Source organism: Pangasianodon hypophthalmus, chromosome 17 (genome assembly GCF_027358585.1).
Source record: "Pangasianodon hypophthalmus isolate fPanHyp1 chromosome 17, fPanHyp1.pri, whole genome shotgun sequence".
In the NCBI taxonomy this organism is placed as follows: Eukaryota; Metazoa; Chordata; class Actinopteri; order Siluriformes; family Pangasiidae; genus Pangasianodon; species Pangasianodon hypophthalmus.
The window spans coordinates 14,232,316-14,251,768 of NC_069726.1; the positions used below are offsets into that span (position 1 = coordinate 14,232,316).

At 38.1% G+C, this 19,453-nt stretch overlaps 1 protein-coding gene across 2 annotated transcripts in view; it reads right to left on the bottom strand.

Moving 5' to 3' along the window:
• Window positions 1–19,453, bottom strand: part of cadm2a (cell adhesion molecule 2a) — a 340,430-nt gene that overhangs the window by 85,157 nt on the left and 235,820 nt on the right. For both annotated transcript variants that reach the window (XM_026942062.3, XM_026942061.3), the window contains exon 2: window positions 8,906–8,932. In XM_026942062.3, coding sequence (XP_026797863.1) covers window positions 8,906–8,932 — 27 coding nt within the window. The remainder of the gene's footprint in view (window positions 1–8,905; window positions 8,933–19,453) is intronic.

Consider the following 19,453-nt stretch of genomic DNA (forward strand, 5'->3'; position numbering starts at 1 on the left):
TTATTACTAAGCACATTGGACTACTGATCGGAAGGTCATGAGTTCAATCCCCAGCTCCACCAAGCTGCCACTGCTGGGCTCTTGAGCAAGACCCTCAACTGCTCAGTTGTATAAAAAAAAAATGAGATAAATGTCGCTCTGGATAAGGGCGTCTGCTAAATGCCATAAATGTAAAATGTAAATGTAAGCACCAGTACACCAAGACAAAATCCTTGTACATGTAAACCCATGTTACTTGGCAATAAAGGTGATTCTGAATCTGACATTTTGACAAACCATGGCTATAGCAGTAGTAGCAGTGTAGCTGAATGAATGAATGAATGAATGAACTATGAGCGGATTTGCAGAAATGTTGATAAGTGTACTCTTTGTCAGGTTCCTGAGTGGTGCAACAGAAAAGTGTTTGGCCTATCATCAAGAGATGGTCAAGAGATGGTGACAATGCATCCTGACAATGCCATAGCCATGTGTAGCTGGGGGTCTAGAGAGCAAAATTGTTCGTGATCTCTGGGTGGGAAAGATGTCATACCCTGTCTCCCCTGTCACAGCGACCCTCGCCAGTCCCGGGCATCATGCATGCATTAGAGGGCAGATAGCACTTTCTCAGAGTGTGTTATGCTGTTTTGTGATGCAGTTGGTTTGTTGGAAGCTGTAGTAAGCTATACTATATCAATGGATATGATAAAGATAGTTACTATAATGCATTCCTGTAAAACCATTAAAACCATAGTGTTATGATTATAGTATGATACTGTTAGTAACTCTATTACTATATTACTAACCACAGTTCACATGAAGTACCACATGACAAGTGTGTAAAATCATGATAGTATCATAGTTTGGAGTTTGACAACCTAAGCTACCATTAAATATCACGTTAAAAGAATAGTTCATAGTTAGTAGTTGTAATCATATGGTAACACACCATTTTTAGATTTTTAAAAATCATTTAAAGAAGCCCTATTTACTGATCAGCATTTTTTTATAGTAGGTGGTCTTTAGTTGTTTGAATTACTGTATGTACTTTAATCATGACACTTGACATTTAAACCTCCCACAGTCCCTTTTTGCTCACATTTTTATGCCACGCTCATAAGAGCAAATTTCTATTATTTATCAATAATCTGCACATTTTGCTGCATACAAAATACCTAATAAATCTTTGCTATTTAAAAACATTTTTGCATTGCTTAAATATTGTTTTTGAAAAAAGTATAGTATTTTTTGTTTAGTAGAAATTGCACGTTGCCATACAGCAACATTGTATGATAAAGGATCCACATTACACAACTTGGCAAGTGCAGTCGACAGCAAAATCTTAATTTCATTTGCATGAAGGTGATATGACTGCTAATTCTTTTGCATTTTTGTGTCAAGAAGAAATGCATTATTATGCTTTTATGTTATGCATTATTTCACTTTTATGTTTTGTAGCTTTCATATTAATGATTTACAGGTCTTTTGTTCAGAACATGGATATACACGTGTAAATGTTCTATGTGTAGGATATGAAAAGAATGGCATTGGCAATCCTATAGACAGAGGATGAGTAAGATCATAGTGAACAGTAAGCCAATAATGGAGGAAGTGAGGAAGACTTTTAGTAGACAGTTAGGAAGAAGATTTACATGTTTAGATTACATGTAAATTATTACTAATAATTATCATAGAACTCATATTTCAATGAGCAACAAAAAGTGCTGGTTTTATTTAATACTCAAAACTAAAAGACCCAAAAGGTTTCCTTTTGGTTACTGAGGTTAAAGTTAAGAGTAATATTTAGGTGTAGCATAGCATTAATTAGCTGCATTGTCAGTGGAAGGTCCTCACAAGGATAGTAAGACAAATGTGTATGTGTGTGAGTGTGTGTGTGACTGTGTTTGAACTCAGACACTCACTCATTCTAACAAAGGACGAAACGGTCTCCTACTTTTTTTTTTTTTTTACGACCCAAGCAAACTTTTCTCCGTAAATATTTTATTCTAAGGCTCACTGTGTCCTGTTGACTCAGTGTTTAACAATCTGGCAAACAGTAGCAATGAAATTATATAACAGCAGTGTGAAGGACACAACATCGCATTAAAGAAGAAGAGAGTAGAAGCCATAAAACTAGGGTTTAGTTTTACCACAGCGCCTAATAAAATAAAAGTCAGAAGTAAAATCCTGATTTGTTCTCTGTGACACTGAAGCAATAGTTACTATATGAACAAGTAGCCTTGCACTGTTCCCTAATAAGAAAAAAAGAAGCTACTTTTAATACAGACAGTACTTCTTGTGACAAGTTGTTTACAAGTTGATGTTTGGAAATAGCTTATGCCCTGTGCCATGTGATTGCCAAAATCCAAAGACTTGAGGCCAAGAGCAAAAGCTCTCCAAAACAAACAAATGATTTTGCTACTATGGCTGCCAAACGAGGATCACACACCTCCATTTAGATCAATATAAATATGAAACTGAGTGCATGATGCCAATAACTCTATTAGACTGCAAATAAGATGAGGGGACATCTCTTTGGCTCAGTGATCTACAATACACCTCCTTTCTCATTACTAGAGCAATGGATTTCCTATATCGTTATAAGAGATGCATTGCACTCGACATGGATCACTGTCTGAGACTGAAATGGGTGCAGTTTGTATAGGCAGATGAGAACACCCCAATTGCACTGGAGTGTGGACCAAAACAACCAATCTGAGAGTCTGAGCAAGGTGGTCTCAGTTCGGTTCCAAGAGAACTCTAGTGTGGGTTGATTGCAGTGAAGTGATTCGACTCTAAATCAACCTAACTGCAGGAAGTGAAGTGAACCAGACATGCCATATATAATGGAATGTGGGCAGCATTTATTTATTTATTTTTTTGTAGATGCAAGCTGCTAAACTGAGCCGTGAGGCACAAACTGAGCCAAAAGACATACAGAAATGCCATGTGTTCTAGATATTTAGATCGACAAACAAAGAGTGAAAATATATACTGGATGGATACACAAAATGTTTCAAACTAGTTATCGATATGATTGTCTAAGCATTAATGTACTGCTGGTTCCATATTCTGCATGATGTGGTGATTTTTGTGATTTCTATGAGCACTTGGCAAAGGTTTGCATACCTTTTACTATCCCTATATTTCTGAAAACGTTTTCCGAATACATTTTGAGACCTACATGCCCCTCAGCCAGTTTTTGGTTCTTTTGATTATGTGCAGTGTGAAACCAAACCAAACCAGATAGCAAATGACAGCAAGAGAAGCATCAATTTTGCTGTGATTGATGCTTGGCAAATGAACTAATAGGAGTGAAAGCGCCCATAAAGTCTATTTGAACCAAACTGAACCAAATCAGAGATGGCATTGCTTCAGCTGGTGCTTTTGTCATTACCATTACAAAAGCTGTAGCTATTACCAAAGCCGTTATGAAAAAAAAAGGTCAAGGTAACCTTTTCAAAACAAGCCTACACAAGCCTAGCTTTGCCAGAGAGCCATCAACGGTGCAGCATTTATCATGCAAATGTCACCGGTATGAGAACCCTGACTGGATGTTAGAACTGAATCTGCCTTCAGCATCATACGGCTGAGGAACCTGCCTCAGTGCCTCAAGGTATTCAATCAATGCTCCAATGTACAGAAAGTCCACTTTGGGTATCTTGTCTCTCTTGTGTATGCGCATTTTAACAACAGAGGTGCATGTAGGGTCCAGAAACCACTCCTTCCTTATTGAAAGTCATGAACACATCCAGTCTATCCTCAGGGACTCTATGTGTCCTGCTGTAGCATACAGTGTGGTATCTGCTTCATAACTGACATAAAAAACAACACTACTGTGTGGCACTCAACTCTCAAGGACTGGAGTACACTAAAAACATCTTGCTACAATGGTTCTTTGAATTTAGTATCAATTCTATAATAAAAAAGTACACAATACAGAAAGATTGAAAACATGAAACAAATTGAAAACATGAAACACATCCTAGCCAGGATGACTTTTTTTAACTCTAATTTCATTTAATCTATCGTCTATTAGCTTCAAAATAATTTTTAGAATAAAAGGTAACACTTTACATAGGGGTAGGGATATATAACACATACATGACAGTGGTAACGCTTTCTGTTATGGTCCCCTTAATTAACAATATATAATGCTTTAATTAACAAGAACAAACAAAATACTCAAGTAAGTCAACACGTTTTACTTATTGTAAATTGTTTAAATGTTAAAAAAATACACCTGCATTTATTAATGTTTATTCAAAGCATGACTTTGAACAGTCCAGGTAAAAAAGTCCATGTATATGTTGACATCCAAATTACTGAATTTTTGCCAGTTAACAAACATGTTCAATCACGTGTTACTTCATATTGGTCATTGTGGGTTTAATTTTACTCACTGATGATGAAATCATCAGTTAATAAAAGTGTTAGCTACTTTGTTAATGTTAATACTCTGTAATGGTGTACTAATGCTGAAGTTCATGGCTTGGACATGTCAGCTAATTTGTTAAAATAAAGTCCGTTAAGAGAACCTTAATGTAAAGTGTTACCATGATAACTAACAAACCTACATAAATATTTCTAAAGGTATATTTATATACAAAGCTTTGGATGTCAAGTTGACAAAACACCTGAGACACCTTATGACCCTTTCTGGCTTACACTAGAATGTTATAACTCTGTAGCTCAGTGTACTTCTGGTCTATCAGAGTAATTAGATGGTTGTCGTATGACACAGCTTGCCAAGTACGGCTAATTGGAAAAACGGACAAAAGGTGAGCACCTCAAGAAGATGCTCTGCGGTGCTTCCTGAGCTTAGCACTTGGAGGAAATTACCTTGACATGAAAAGCTGCTGACCCTAATTTAGAGTGAGTTTCATTTGACACATGGCATGGTGGCGCAGCAAGTAGCGTAGCTGTCTAACAGCTCTAGGCTGCTTGGTTTGATTTCTAGCTCAGGTTACTGTCTGAGTGAAATCTAAAATTCACCATCCTCCTCCACATTCAGCAACTTTTTCTTGTTCCACAGTGGGGCCACTGAGGGGTTTGACAGGCGTATTTCTCACCACTCAGTTTTAAAGGAGATGACAGTTACTACATTCTTTATGAAAGTATCCGTGTGGGATTTCTGAGTTATCCAGTTTCCTCCTACGTCCCAAAAACATGCTGGTAGGTGGATTGGCAACTCTAAAATGCCCCTAGATGTGAATGAGTATGTTTATGTGTGTGTACATCGTTCCCTTCGGTGGACTGGCATCTCACCCAAAGTGCATTCCCACCTCACACCCAGTGTTCCCAGCATAGGCTCGTAATCCACCATGACCCTGAGCAGGATAAAGAAGTCACTGAAGATAAATGAATGAATGAAGGAATGAATGAATGACATGCCACATCACCACTATTATGTGACTATAGCCCTATCTGGATTGGGTTAATTTATCAGGAGGAAGTCGGTAATACATTTTTTACACGTTTCGTCAGTGATAAAAAAAATCTTGCATATGGACAGCAATAACATTACCACAGGAGCAATGAGTTTCTAGTGGGTTGTATTTTCTACAAACCCAGATGCTTGCGTCACGTGGGAACATAATCACTCTCCATTCACATCATGGCATCCAAGCGGTCGTGGAGGCACTGGAGTAGAGAAGAGACACTGGCCCTTATTTCACTTTGGGGTGAACCATAGTTCCAGCAACAATTTGAAAATTCAATAAAACAATAATCACAAAGTATATGAGAAGCATCCATTCTTCATTTCCTGACTCAGGCAGTGTTTAATATATGAGGGAGGGTCACTGACATGTGCAAGACAAGACTGAATACGGCAAGTAGCAGCAGTCAAACATCTTTGTTTCCAAGAGGAAGCAACGTCTGCATAGTAAATCATGATCATGTGCATCTAGATGGGACTAAAATTATCAGATGAGCGCTGAGTTTGGAGAAAAACACAGACAGGACAGTAATAAAGTCACAGAAGAGCACCTGTAAAATAGGAAAATACCCCAGGACCCCGTGGAAATTTAATCCCATCCAGATAGAGGTTATGACAAAGCATAAATACACTGAGCTTTAAAGTCAGTTGTCATGACATTTTATCATAAGCCAGCTTTATGTGAAATAATTTTGTCACTATTGACATCACAATTGATAGACGATGCCTATTGGAATATGCCTATATATATATGGACAGTGGAAAGTGAGTGTATATATATATATATATATATATATATATATATATATATATATATATATAAATATATATATACACACACACACACACTCACTGTCCACTTTATTAGGAACACCTGTACACCTGCACTTTCATGCAGTTATCTAATCAGCCAATCATGTGGCAGCAGTGCAATGCAAAAGGTCATGCAGATACAGGTCAAGGGCTTCAGCTCATGTTCAAATCAAACATCAGAATACAAGAAAAGTGTGATCTCTGTGACTTTGATTGTGACATGGTTGTTGGTACCAGAAAGGCTGGTTTGAGTATTTTAAGAAACTGCTGATCTCCTGTGAATTTCACATACAACAATCTCTAGAGTTCACACAGAATGGTGCGACAAACAAAAAACACTGAGTGAGTGACACTGCTGTGAGTGCAAATGCCTTGTTGATCAGAGAGGTCAGAGGAAACTGGTCAGACTGGTGCAGGGTGCCAGGAAGGACATCATAACTCAATCCCTCTTTATAGCATCTCAGCATGCACATCTTCAACAGTTGAAGATTAGGAAAAAATCACCTGATCTTCAGTAGTTCGGTTTGGATGAGTCTGTGCCCATGATAGCCTCAGATTCTTGTTCTTGGCTGACAGGAGTGGAACTTGATGTGGTCTTCTGCTGTTGTAGCCCATCCACCTCAAGGTTTGATGTGATATGCATTCTGAAATGCTTTTCTGCTCACCACAGTTATAAAGGGTGCTTATTTGAGTTGCTATAGACTTCCTGTCAGCTCAGACAAGTCTGATCATCCTCCTCTGATCTCTCTCATCATCAAGGAGTTTCAGCCTGCAGACCCTCTGCTCACAGGATGAGACTGCTGTGTGTGAAAATCCCAGAAGATCAGGAGTATCTAAAATACTCAAACCAGCCCGTCTGGTACCAACAACTATGCCACAGTTAAAGTCAGAGAGATCACACTTATTTCTTCATTGTGATGTTTGATGTGAACATTACCTGAAGCTCTTGACCTGTATCTGCATGATTTTATGCATTGCACTGCTGCCCCAGATTAGCTGATTAGATAATTGCATGAATGTGCCAGTGTACAGGTGTTCCTAATAAAGTGAGTGGACATATAGTATATTTAGCTTCTTTTAGATTTATGAATATTAGCCTTAAGGTATGTGTTATCAAATAAAATAAATAGTTATATTTAACTTAAATCTCACTGTGTGTGTTTTTCCATCCTTCAACTGTCCAGTTTCACTGATTCTGTGCCTCAGACTCCTGGTCTTAGCTGACAGGAATGAAACTCAGTCGGGGCTTCTGCTGTAGCAGCCCATCCATCTCACAGTGTGATGTGTTCTGAGATACTTTTCTGCTCACCACAGTTGCATCCACAAGTTTTTTCTACGCATGAAGAACTGCCACTGGATGTCTTTTGTTTTTCGCACCATTCTGTATAAACTCTAGAGACTGTCATTCATATTGCTGACGCTCTTCATTCGGCTGCTCCCGTTAGGGCTCGCCACAGTGGATTATTGGACTGCATATTTGATTTGGCACAGTTTTTACGCCGGATTCCCTTCCTAACGGGGCACTGGGATTGCACTGCCGTGTGCAGCCATAGTGGCTGGGGTCGGTTCCCTGGCTGGGAATCGAAACCCAGGCCGCGGCCCAGTCCATTAGTCCTCCAGAGATTCAGACACTGTCGTGCAGCCACATGATTTGCTGATTGAATATTTGCATAGACGAGCAGGTGAACAGGTGTTCCTAATAAAGTAATCATAACCATATGAAGATTTGAATTGATCTGACAGAGTTACACACAGTGTCTGGCTAAACAGTGTATATTAATAACGGCCCCCACCACCAGAATGTATCACTCTATTTACTGTTGGTTATAATATGAGAAACAATATTATGTTTGCACATTTCATGTTTCTTCAGATTTCTCAGAAACCCTGAATATCACTGAAATACAAAATACAATCTGGCCCTAAGAACTAGCATCTTTGGATGTACATGAAAATCCCTCTTAAGTTGCTCTTAAGTGTTATAATCACTCGCACCCACTCATCTGCATCACAGTGTTGACTTATTAACTAAAAGCATCACTTCTTTCTCCTTGAGTGAGATATCTCCTTTTCTTGGCACTTTCTTTTTTTTTTTTTTTTTGTTTTTTTTCAAATTCACCATCCTCCTCCACATGCAGAAACTTTTTCTTGCTCCACAGTGGGACCACTGAGGGGTTTGACAGGCGTATTGCTCACCACTCAGGTTTCAAAAAAGATAACAGTTACTCCTTTGTTCATATAACCTGATGGAAACCTAAGACATGAAGAGGTCTGGCAGCAAACAAACAAATCCAAAAATTACATCAAAAACATGATGTAATTCATATTACAATAAATTATAACACCAGTGCCGATACTGAGCTTGATTGTATGGCATGCTGTTGTGCTCTTTGCAAAAGTGAAGCTTAGAGGTGCTAAGAAGCATAAAATATGATGCAAGGTGGAAGTGATGATGAACAGAAAGAAAGGCAGAGGAGGAGAGGGATGACAAACAGAATGGATAGCTGCATGGAACTCTGGGTAGTGAACTCCACTCATCTCGCTGGTCTCTGTGGGAGGAGAAGGCAGCGTCTGGTAGGCTTGTAGAAAAGATAAGCGAGCTATCGCTACACAGTTTATTGGGAACGGTGTCCCCCCATTAATCAAGGTGCTGGAAAGATGGAGCATTCCACTCACCTTTCACTTTGTTTTTCGTTGCCGCCGCTGGAACAGCAGAGCACAAACATGGAGGAAAGGGTGAGAACGGGTGAGGAAAAAATGGAGGAAGAGAAAAGGGGAGAAAACAATTGATTAGAGTAAGCTACACTCAAACACCAGCCATCTAGCATGCTATTTATTCTGTTCTACAAAACTGATTACACAAATAAATATCTCAGCAGAGTGTGGTGCATTGTGTATTAGATCTGAACTGCAAAACTAATGCAGTGATTCCATTCAAAGATTTCCTGAGATTCACATCTACTGTCATGATTGCATGTAATCTAATTTGATGAAAGTCGTCTAGTTAAAAGCTGAAAACTAACATATTCTTATTGTAGGGAAATAAAATGAGACACAATGCATCTGTTCCACTGATAAAACAGTGTCACAAGAAGATTTCTCCTGAGAAGCTTGGAGATTGGTTTGGCAACAATGGGATAAGAGTTGCTGTGTCAGATTGCCTGTGTGGAAAGGGTGTGACAGCTCAGACAAGCAGCAATGCTCTGCTGTGCTATTAGCTCCTGATTGGCTATTGATCACAAACAACACTCCGCAAGAACCTCCCAATTAGCAATGCACTGCACGTCTTTGATGCTTTCATGGGGAAACACGCCTGAGTAAACATTAACATAATTATGCTATTTGATCTTTTTGATTTGTTTGTGTGGCTAGCTTTTGCACAGTCCAGACTTCCAAACTGTTCACTATGTCAGTATGAAGACTATGCAAAATAATTTTGTTGCATACAATACAATACAATAATTTTGTTGTATACTTTTGTACAATGCTATTAAAAGCACAAAATGCTCCATGACTATACTCCAGGGCAAAAAAATGGGCCAAGCCCAAAATGGCAAATATTAAGCTTATAAATAATATGATATAAATTAGCAGTAATTAAATAATGCACTCCTGAGAGCTCCTGTGGAACCTAGTCTACTGTTGCTGCAGTGAAGTGTTTAGGGAAAAGCTAGAAACAGAGAAATTTACTTATAAAGTCTTCTTGTACGCAAAGGTAAAATCATGATAATGATTAAGATATTTGATGTAAAATTCAAGCTAGTGAATGTCTGGGTGTACAAAATTTTCCAAAAATATCTTCTGGGATGTTTTTTTTCTTAAAAGTTTAGTCATTATTTGGTCATCTGCTATACCTGATGCAGCCCATCGAAAGCCACAAGGATTAAAAATTTAAGGAAATCAAAGGGAAAAGTTATCCCATACTAAGCTCCTTTATCTATTTGTTTAATTCTTGCTAATTTCCTGACCACTGATTTGTTGTTAAGACCATTAAAGGCTTAATATTTTTTGGGCTTGACCCTTTTTTTTTTTTTACCCAGGAGTGTAGATCCTGAATAGACTAAAGTATGCAGCTACAGTAAGCTTTGACAAAAGTGAAAAATAATCAGCACCAGAAAATCACTACAAATGAAAGAATAACACTTGAGTCTTTTTATAATTATAAATCTTTTTTTTATATATTTTAATATTACAAATTCTTTTTATATTAAGATTGACTTAATTTTAATCATCACGCTCCCGATATTCTTCTCTTCATGATCATCATGGTTAAACATATCTAGAGACAATAAAGACACTAGTCAGACTCAAATAATATCTTTCGTGCATGATGCGAGGACAGAACACCACAGCTCAAAGTCAAAAGGACGCAGACACATTGTGCTACATTAGACAAGGATAAAAATCATATGCTTAGGTAGGACTTTTTAGCCTAGTCAGTTTCTGAACATCAGACTGGACTAGCTAAAGAATATCCACCCCTGAATTAATAGCAGTATTTGTGATAAGAAATCACCCGTGCGCGCACATGCACACACACGCACACACACACACACACACAGCGTTTTTTAGTGAGATTCTCCTCACCATGTGGACTGGTGCATTTCAATGAATACCAATAGAGCTACCAATTTTGTAAACCACAGAGCGTGAAGAATCTTAGCCAGTCCCACAGGAAAAGTCCTGCTAATCATTTTTCCATTCTACTTTACCAAGAGTGGAGAAAACAAAACTATGTAAATATGTGAAGAATTAAAGTACGGTGATTGTGATATTCCTCCACTGAGCTTTTAATTGATAAAGGCTTCCCTAGCACACTAGCATACACACTATCTTAAAGGAAGAAAAACATTTCCTCATGTCAGGAAACTACACTAGTATACTGTATAAACTAAATATTATTGCCTCAGTTTATTGTTCAAATCAGTGTCATGATCTAACATAAAATTTTAACATGCTACGTCTCTGAATGGAGTGCAGGTTTAAAGGTGTTATTAGCATGTTAGCTAGGTAATTCTAACCAGCTAGCATGTCTTAATATGAAAAAATATATATAAGAACCCACTGTATTCTTATTAGAGTCTACACCAGATATGAAAAAAAAAACCCTGATACAAAAGCAGCACAAACCTGACTTAATTACAAATAAGAGCACAAACATTCTACAGGTGGTGACCTAATGGCTAGCTAGAAGAAAAAAAAATGTTAATGAAGAATTGTTAGTGGATAACCAGTGTCATAAATTCAAGCAGCACTACACAGGAATTACAACTGGTGCAATAAAATGAATTCACAGGTTAGCCAACACAGTTAAATCAAACTATTTCATTTCCAAGACTACGCTAACTAGCTAATTTACACAATTGTTCTCTTCACAGTGTGTGAACAGTTAAGAAATGCTGAGTCCCATTGTAGTGGCGTTCAAAAGAGTCTTTCTGGCACAGCTGGAGAAACAAATTTGTGTTTATTATTCAAATTATTCAACAGGAGTTATGTTTAAGACTCTTCAAAGTTAACATTTCTTTAGAGGGCTAAAATCTTTCTTAAAGGGGGCAGGGGTTTGGACTGAAACTAGCTGCTTTGAGACAGAAATTCAATTATCCTTTTGAAAGAAATCCTGTTTTGACCAAAAATATACAAAGAGTCAAAAATCTCTAAAATATCTTTGTCATAGTTATTCACTGAGCTTCTCCAATAAAATAGTTTTTGATGCTTAAAGGAAAGTAAATATGCTGAAAGAAAAAAGAGAAAACTTTAGCTGGAGAATCAAGCAAAATGTAAAACAAAACAAAAACTCATCTTCAAATCCAGTTAAAGTCTGTCTGATCAAAGATCTTCACCTTTTCAGATGTGAGTCAGCCTGCGTGTCTGACCTCCTCCTTCTCACTTCCTTACCAGTTGCTGAAACTCATGAAAGTCACGTAGCAGCTATAAAATAAGCACTGCGTTTACCTAATCACTAAGTACAGATCAGAATTTCATATGATTCATATTAGCAGAGTTTTTTTAATGAAGTATATTACTTTGACGTTTACTTCAGAGAAGAACCTTCAATTATTTTATGGGTTTAAGTTCTGAGACTGTTCTGGTTGTAATTTTTAACCTAATATTGGACATTATTTTTTGAAGTGAAGTATTAAGTGTCTTGTCATCTTTAATTTTTGGGACCTGTATGTACTGTATCTACTTCACATCCCCAACCCAGCCACCCCCCACCCACACACACTATAATAAGAACTATTATGCATGTTCATTCATGCAATTATTAAATGTTACTGAGATCACCATTCTGTACTCTAGAGACTGTTGTGTGTGAAAATCCCAGGAGATCAACAGCTTCTGAAATACTCAAACTAGCCTGTCTCGTACCATTAACCATGCCACAGTCAACGTCACCAAGATCACATTTTCCCCCATTCAGATGTTTGATGTGAACATTACCTGAAACTCTTGACCTGTATTTGTATTATGTTATGCATTGTGCTGCTGCCATGACTGGCTGATTGGATAATGGCTTGAATGAGCAGGTCTACAGGTGTTCCTATTAAAGTGGCCGGTGAGTGTAGGTGCATTGGAAAGTAAATGCTCCTCAACTGAAGTGCTGGTGATCCATCTGCATTCAAAACTACAAGCAAGCACCATTCAAATACAACACTTATTCACTTATGAACACCATATGACAGCCAAATGAATGATTTTAATGTACTCAAATGAAAATAATCAAATTTGCATTTATAACGCTGTTATGAATCACAATGTCTCCCTTCTATGACTTTCTTATGAAAATGCCATGAATGTGCTGATGGTAAATACAAATTAACTTGCAAGATAAGCATAAAGAAGGAACATTAACTCTTGATTGACCTACATGGTCTCACCACAGCAGATCATTGGTTCGCATATTTGTTTTTGTGCAGTTTTTACGCCTGATGCCCTTCCTCAAATTTATCTGGGCTTGGGACCAGCACTGGGAGTGCATTGTCGTGTGCAACCCTAGGTTTGATTCCCTGGCCAGGACTCGAACCCGAGCCACTGCGGTGAGAGTGCCGTGGCCTAACCACTAGTCCTCCAGGGACCCAAAGGTATTATGCAGGTAACATTCAAATCAAGTATTACCACACATTTCTCAGGAATCTTACATCTTCATTCACCAGGCAGGAGTTAAACATTAATACAGGCTGTGGCACAGGTAGAGAAAGGAGAGAGAAATAAAATGACCGTTGGAAGAGAAAGCGGGCTGAAGGAGGACTGATGAGCAGAGTGATCACAGGAGAAGAGAGTCAGATAATAGGGAAAAAGAGGAAAGGAGAGAGGAAGTGAGGAGAAAGGATAGTAGAGAAAAGATGAAGGTAGGAGAAGGGCAGCGAGAAGGTTCTTTGGCACCCTATAGCAAGAGAGGTGATAAAGGTCTCTTGTAGATCACCCTGACACTTTCCTTCATCACCTGTGGCTGCCGTTACATTAAATTATTCATTTGGCCTCCATTATTGATGTGGTGTTAGTCCCAGATCAAGAGGTGAGGACCTACAGTACCATAAGTGACAACTTCTAGCACTGTAAATTAAACCAAGCTGCACACTAAAGCAAACTAAACAACATTCCTGCTTCCTAGATAGAGCCAGCACACTTCCACAGGGATATGTGCTGGTCATGTATCTACAAATGACCCAATGACCTAGTAGTGACGATAAACTTCGGCGTGGGTCTGTTAGAAATAGCCTGGGCTTAAACATTTCTAAAGAGTAGGACACAGTACATGCAGACAAAAAGTAAAATGTTGAAGTATTTTGTCTGTATTGTTAAAAAAAAATCTTCATCAGCATAAGATGACACTGGAATTGGTGCATTTTACATTTAATTTAAGTCAAGTCATTGTCTTAGGGTTAATTTTTTCCACTAAGAACTAAAGGCATAAATGCAATATTTAGCATAACATGTAACTGTTCTTGTCATTGACTTAATATGCATTCATAATATTTTCAAGCATTTAATCTTAAGTGAAAATTCCCTTGTTTGTATTTCTTCTCGATTTTCTGAATGCATTTGTATTTTTGTTTATGCACAATAGCATAACATGCACCATCAGCAACCATGATCATTAGCATGTACTCCAGATCTAATCGTATAGTTTAAATAAATTTCACATTTTAAAGGTATACTACATTCACTTTCATTGCATTGTAAAGATAAAAAAGCCATTACTTTTGTAGCATCAGAGTGATAAGAAATGATATACTTTTCTAGCTTATTTTCGGAGACTCCACAGACTCTGTTAGTTTTGTATTTCTTTGTCCAGCTGTTTGGATGTTTTATAAGCTATCCTGGATAAAAATGTTCTGATTAAATGTAAATGATTCTGTAAGAATGTGTGGAGGAAGAGAGGAATCTGTTGTAGTCTTTGGTTGCAAGTTTTATAGTGTCACCTTTGCCACTACAACCTTGGCAAGCATATCACTGTCAGAAAGACTCAGTAGTGAAATATCAGGATGTTCCTAACAATTGCATGACTCAATCTGAAAGTTATGAGGTTTAAGCTTAGGCAGGGTTAAAGGAAAACACCTTGCATATTGATCTTTATAATACATTTCTGATCTTCAGTGTTGTTTCTTTTATAATGAAATTCAGAGTCAACTTTTTTAAAGTTCTTTGATCAACATGTTAGTCCATTTTCACTTTGGTTAACAGTTTCATTACCCACAATGCCAATCGACTACCCACTGATGGTGGTGCCAGTAAGAATTAACCCTTGCATGGTCTCTACCTGAAGAGACTGATGCGACAGCACTTTAGTCCTTTAGTCTGTCCAGCTTTCCCACCTCCTCATCTGTACACTCTGCTCAAACACTTCAGCTTCCAAAGCTTCTACTTTCATGCTAATGCCACCATCAACGCCATCATGCTTGTCATCTCGTAGATCACTAACTAGTTGTGCCGAGTCTTTCCTGTAACGCAGCACAATTGTGTTGTAAAGCTGCAATGCATTCTGGAACTTTAAGTCCAATGTTTGCTATCTTAACTACTTCTATATAGGATTTTTCATTAATATAACATTAATAATAAATAATATGACATAATATGGCATACAACTACTAACTTCTCACAAGAATAAAAAAAATACGGCACCAACAAACAAAGTGGCACCAGAATCATTAAGCACACCACAGATATTTCAATATAAACATAATTAATGTGTTTCAGGGTGGACCTTTACCTTTATTCTTATGAAACTAAAAAAAGGTATCAAATCCCTGTCTTTCATTCAGATTTGTGCATTTTTTTTTCAAAAGATCAGGTTGGAAATATGGTATACATAATTTTACCTCAAAAGAAGTAAAGATAGGGGTGTAGTTCAGTCAAAAAAAGGTTAGAGTCAAGAGCTACAAACTGGCAAAACCATCTTCTATGAGATCATTTTTTCATTAGATACCAACATACAGTATGCAGCCACATACAGTTTTCACAGAGACAATAAATGCATGTATCAGTGGATCTCCATGTGAAAGTTTGGATTATTCACATTCTTTATACACATAAAAATAAATTCCTGCGCAACTGTGCAAAGTATCATGGACATTTGCATGTTCACACACCCACAACTCCATAACTCACCCCTCACACGCAGAACCCAAGTGACTCAGGCCATCATGTTGACTCCACTTGCTCTGTCTCTGATGCTGATTCACTTTTCCTGCAGCTAGGAGAAACACTCCACTGCACCCTGACTCCATTAAACTACTGCTGCTTCACTTCATAAACAAGAAAATGGCTAAAAATAGACTGCGTACTCACCCAGTGGAAAAGTGGAAAAACAGCTGAATTTCTAGAGCCTGTGAGGAGTGTTCATCATAGATTACATAGATAAAAAAAAGAGAGAAACTTGTTGACCATAATAAGAACCACAGTACTGGGGTGGAAATGTGGTGAGTGGAAACTCACCAGTCACTTTAATAGGAATACCTTTTCACCTGCCCATTCATGCATTTATCCATTTATGCATTTATCAGCCAATCATGTGGAAGCAGTGCAACTCATAAAATCATGCAGATACAGATCAAGAGCTTCAGTTAATATTTCCATCACACATCAGAATGGGGAAAAAATGTGATCACAGTGACTTTGACTGTGGCATGATTGCTGGTGTCAGATAGAGTGGTTTGAGTATTTCAGAAACTGCCGATCTCCTGGGATTTACACTTACAACAGTCTCTAGGGTTTACACAGAATGGTGTGAAACATCCTGTGAGCAGCAGTTCTCTGGGTGGAAATGCCTTGTTGATGAGAGAGGTCAGAGCAGACTGGTTCAAGCAGACAGGAAAGCACTCTTTACAACCATGATGAGCAGAAAAGCATCTCAGAATATACAACTTGTTGAGCCTTGAGGTAGATGGGCTACAACAATAGAAGACCACATCACTCCTGTCAGCCAAGAACAAGAAGCTGAGGCTAAAGTGGGCATAGACTCACCGAAACTGGACAGCTGAAGATTAGAAAAAGACCAGGTAAAGTTTTTACAAGGTTAATGTAAGGTTAATAATTGCGTGAATGAACAGGTGTACAGGTTTTCCCCATTAAAATGGCCAGTGAACGATTTATGTTAATTTCTCACCCACCTAATTCACTGACACATCCCCGGTTCTTATGTTGAGCAACAACAGCAGCAGACACCAGATGCAAATGCCCCATCTAGAATAAACTGTGGACCTTCGGTTAGCTCTCTTGTGTGTAAACTAATGATGCGACAGCACACAGATGGCCAAGAAACAACAGAGCAGAAACAACTGCCCAATTACTCACCGCTCCCTGAAATTGGAGGACTATGTGTAAAAAGGGTTGTAATTTCTACACGGTTCATGGTTGGATGTACAGGCACTCAAATTATAGCAGGCAGTCACTGTCTGCACTTAAACTTTATAATTTATTGTTGAAGTTGAATGCACTGGCGTATATAGCCAAAACAACAAAAGCTGCATCACTGTCCAATTACTTACACACTTCCCTCTGTGGCCATTAGTGCACTTTTTAACGCTCCACTGCAATATTCCATCTCCTCACTCCTTTGCCTTGTTCCTTAAATGTTTGAACAAAGCGGCATTAACATGTACCACTGTGAGTACAGAGGGAAAAAAGCTGTTGCTCTATGCCTGGCTTATGCCTCTCAAAGCCTCAGAGGGGGAGCTAAAGCAATAGGGCCTGATTGCTAATATCCTGCTTGTGCTGTTTCATAATGGTAATTTGACAGGTTAGCATAGCTGCGAGCACTCTCTCTCTCTCTCTCTCTCTCTCTCTCTCTCTCTCTCTCTCTCTCTCTCTCTCTGCTACGGCAACAGATTGTGTGCTGGAAAATAAATAGCATAAAATCAAATGAAATAACACAAAATAAAATCAGGATGAACCAGGCTTCAGGCTCATTAGCTCGGCGCTCTTGCGGGGGCAGCGGTCTAAGCTGGATGCTAAATGAGACAATAACATGCATGGATCACACACAGATATGATAGAGAGAGAGCCTTCACCATTTCAGCTATCAGTGCAGGAAAATACGGCCCCCATTATAAAAGCCCATCTTACAGTATTAATAGCGAGAGGTGGAACAGAAGAGCTGCTCATTCTGCAATGGAAAATACACTCACAGCACAACACTTTATGCAGAAACCTGATAAACACAGTAATGGCTGGATGAAGGCAGAATAAAGCATATGCAAAATGGCAGAGAGGAAAAAAAAAACGTTGTGCCTCACGCTAGAGAAATGTGAGCTGATGTGTTTATCCTGCTGCTTATTCACTGTGTGTCTCACGTTGGCCAGTTGTTTAATTTAACATGGCGTTCATAAATATTCTCTTTCTCTCTCTGTCTGTTTGCATCTGTTCCTCTTTGCCTTAGTGTCTCTTCCTCTGTTCCAACCTCACTCCCACACACACACACACACACACACACACACACACACACACACACATTTCATGCTCTGATCCAAATTAACTGTAAATGCCGTGGAGATATGAGAGCATGAATAGTGGCTAAATGGTCTCCAGATCATTGTGAAATGCTCCGTAAATCCAGGTTAATCCTAGTTATTTCTTGTAAACACCACAAATGTCACAGCTCTACCACTGTACGCTCAGGGAATAGGAGATTAAAGTCGGCTCATAACACAAACTCTTCCTCATACAGCATACAGACTCCAGAAATTCACTTCACGGCTAAGCAATTTTGCTGCTGCTATTAGAACAAACACCTATGCTAAAATAACAGAATATAGCACTAATTAACAAGGAAAAATTACAGACCACATCTGCGGTACACCCTGTACTTCCAGTTCGAGTAACCTCCATTTAAAAGCAGCCTAAAGACAATTTAGAAATAGTTCAATTTGACTTTATGTCACTGTTCTAAAAAAAAAAAAAAGCCCAAAAAACACAATAAGCTGGTAATCACACAACTGAAATACCAGCTGTTACAATTAGCCTTTATTGTGTTTATACAAATGGCTTAACAAACAAGGCATATTGTAGGAATAGGATGTTAGCAAATTACAGTGAGAGATAATTGTTATTGTTTAAATCAGTCACATCCAGCATTTCTGGGAAGCCTGCATACATGTAATTCTTTAATAAAGGGCTATTGTATTCATTGTATACACAGTGCAAAAACATAAACATAATGGTACAGAATAAAAAGCAGCATGTGCTTGTGTCTATTTGATTGTAATTTCCATAATTAACTTTGATGAATCTGTCAGAAATCACTTTAGTAGAGTGTAATCCGTGTGAGGGTGGAGCTGCTCATTTGGGTGCCCGGCCCCATCATTATGAAAACATCATTAGATGTGTGACAGCTAAAATCAGCTTTTCACACAGGACTCTAGGTTGTAAACAGGCTAATTTTCAATTATATATAATTATTTCAGTTCTGCTTGCTTATACATTCAAGTTTCTGCCATGACTCTCCCTCTTTTCATTGGCACAATATTTTCATTAAAAAAAAACCCAACTTGCTCTATCTCTATGTCACTTGTTTCTAAATTTGTTTTGATTTAACTGAAAGGTAGATTAAAATGAGATGATTTCTACAAGTACACTGTTTTCAAATTATGGGGTAGTCAGGTGAAGGTTATTTTCCTCCAGTGAGACATGAGTTAAACCAAAACACAAAAAAAGTTTGGTAGGGTCACTTACTGATCATTTATTAACCATTCCTTACTTATAGCAATTATTCATTCTCTTTAGCTT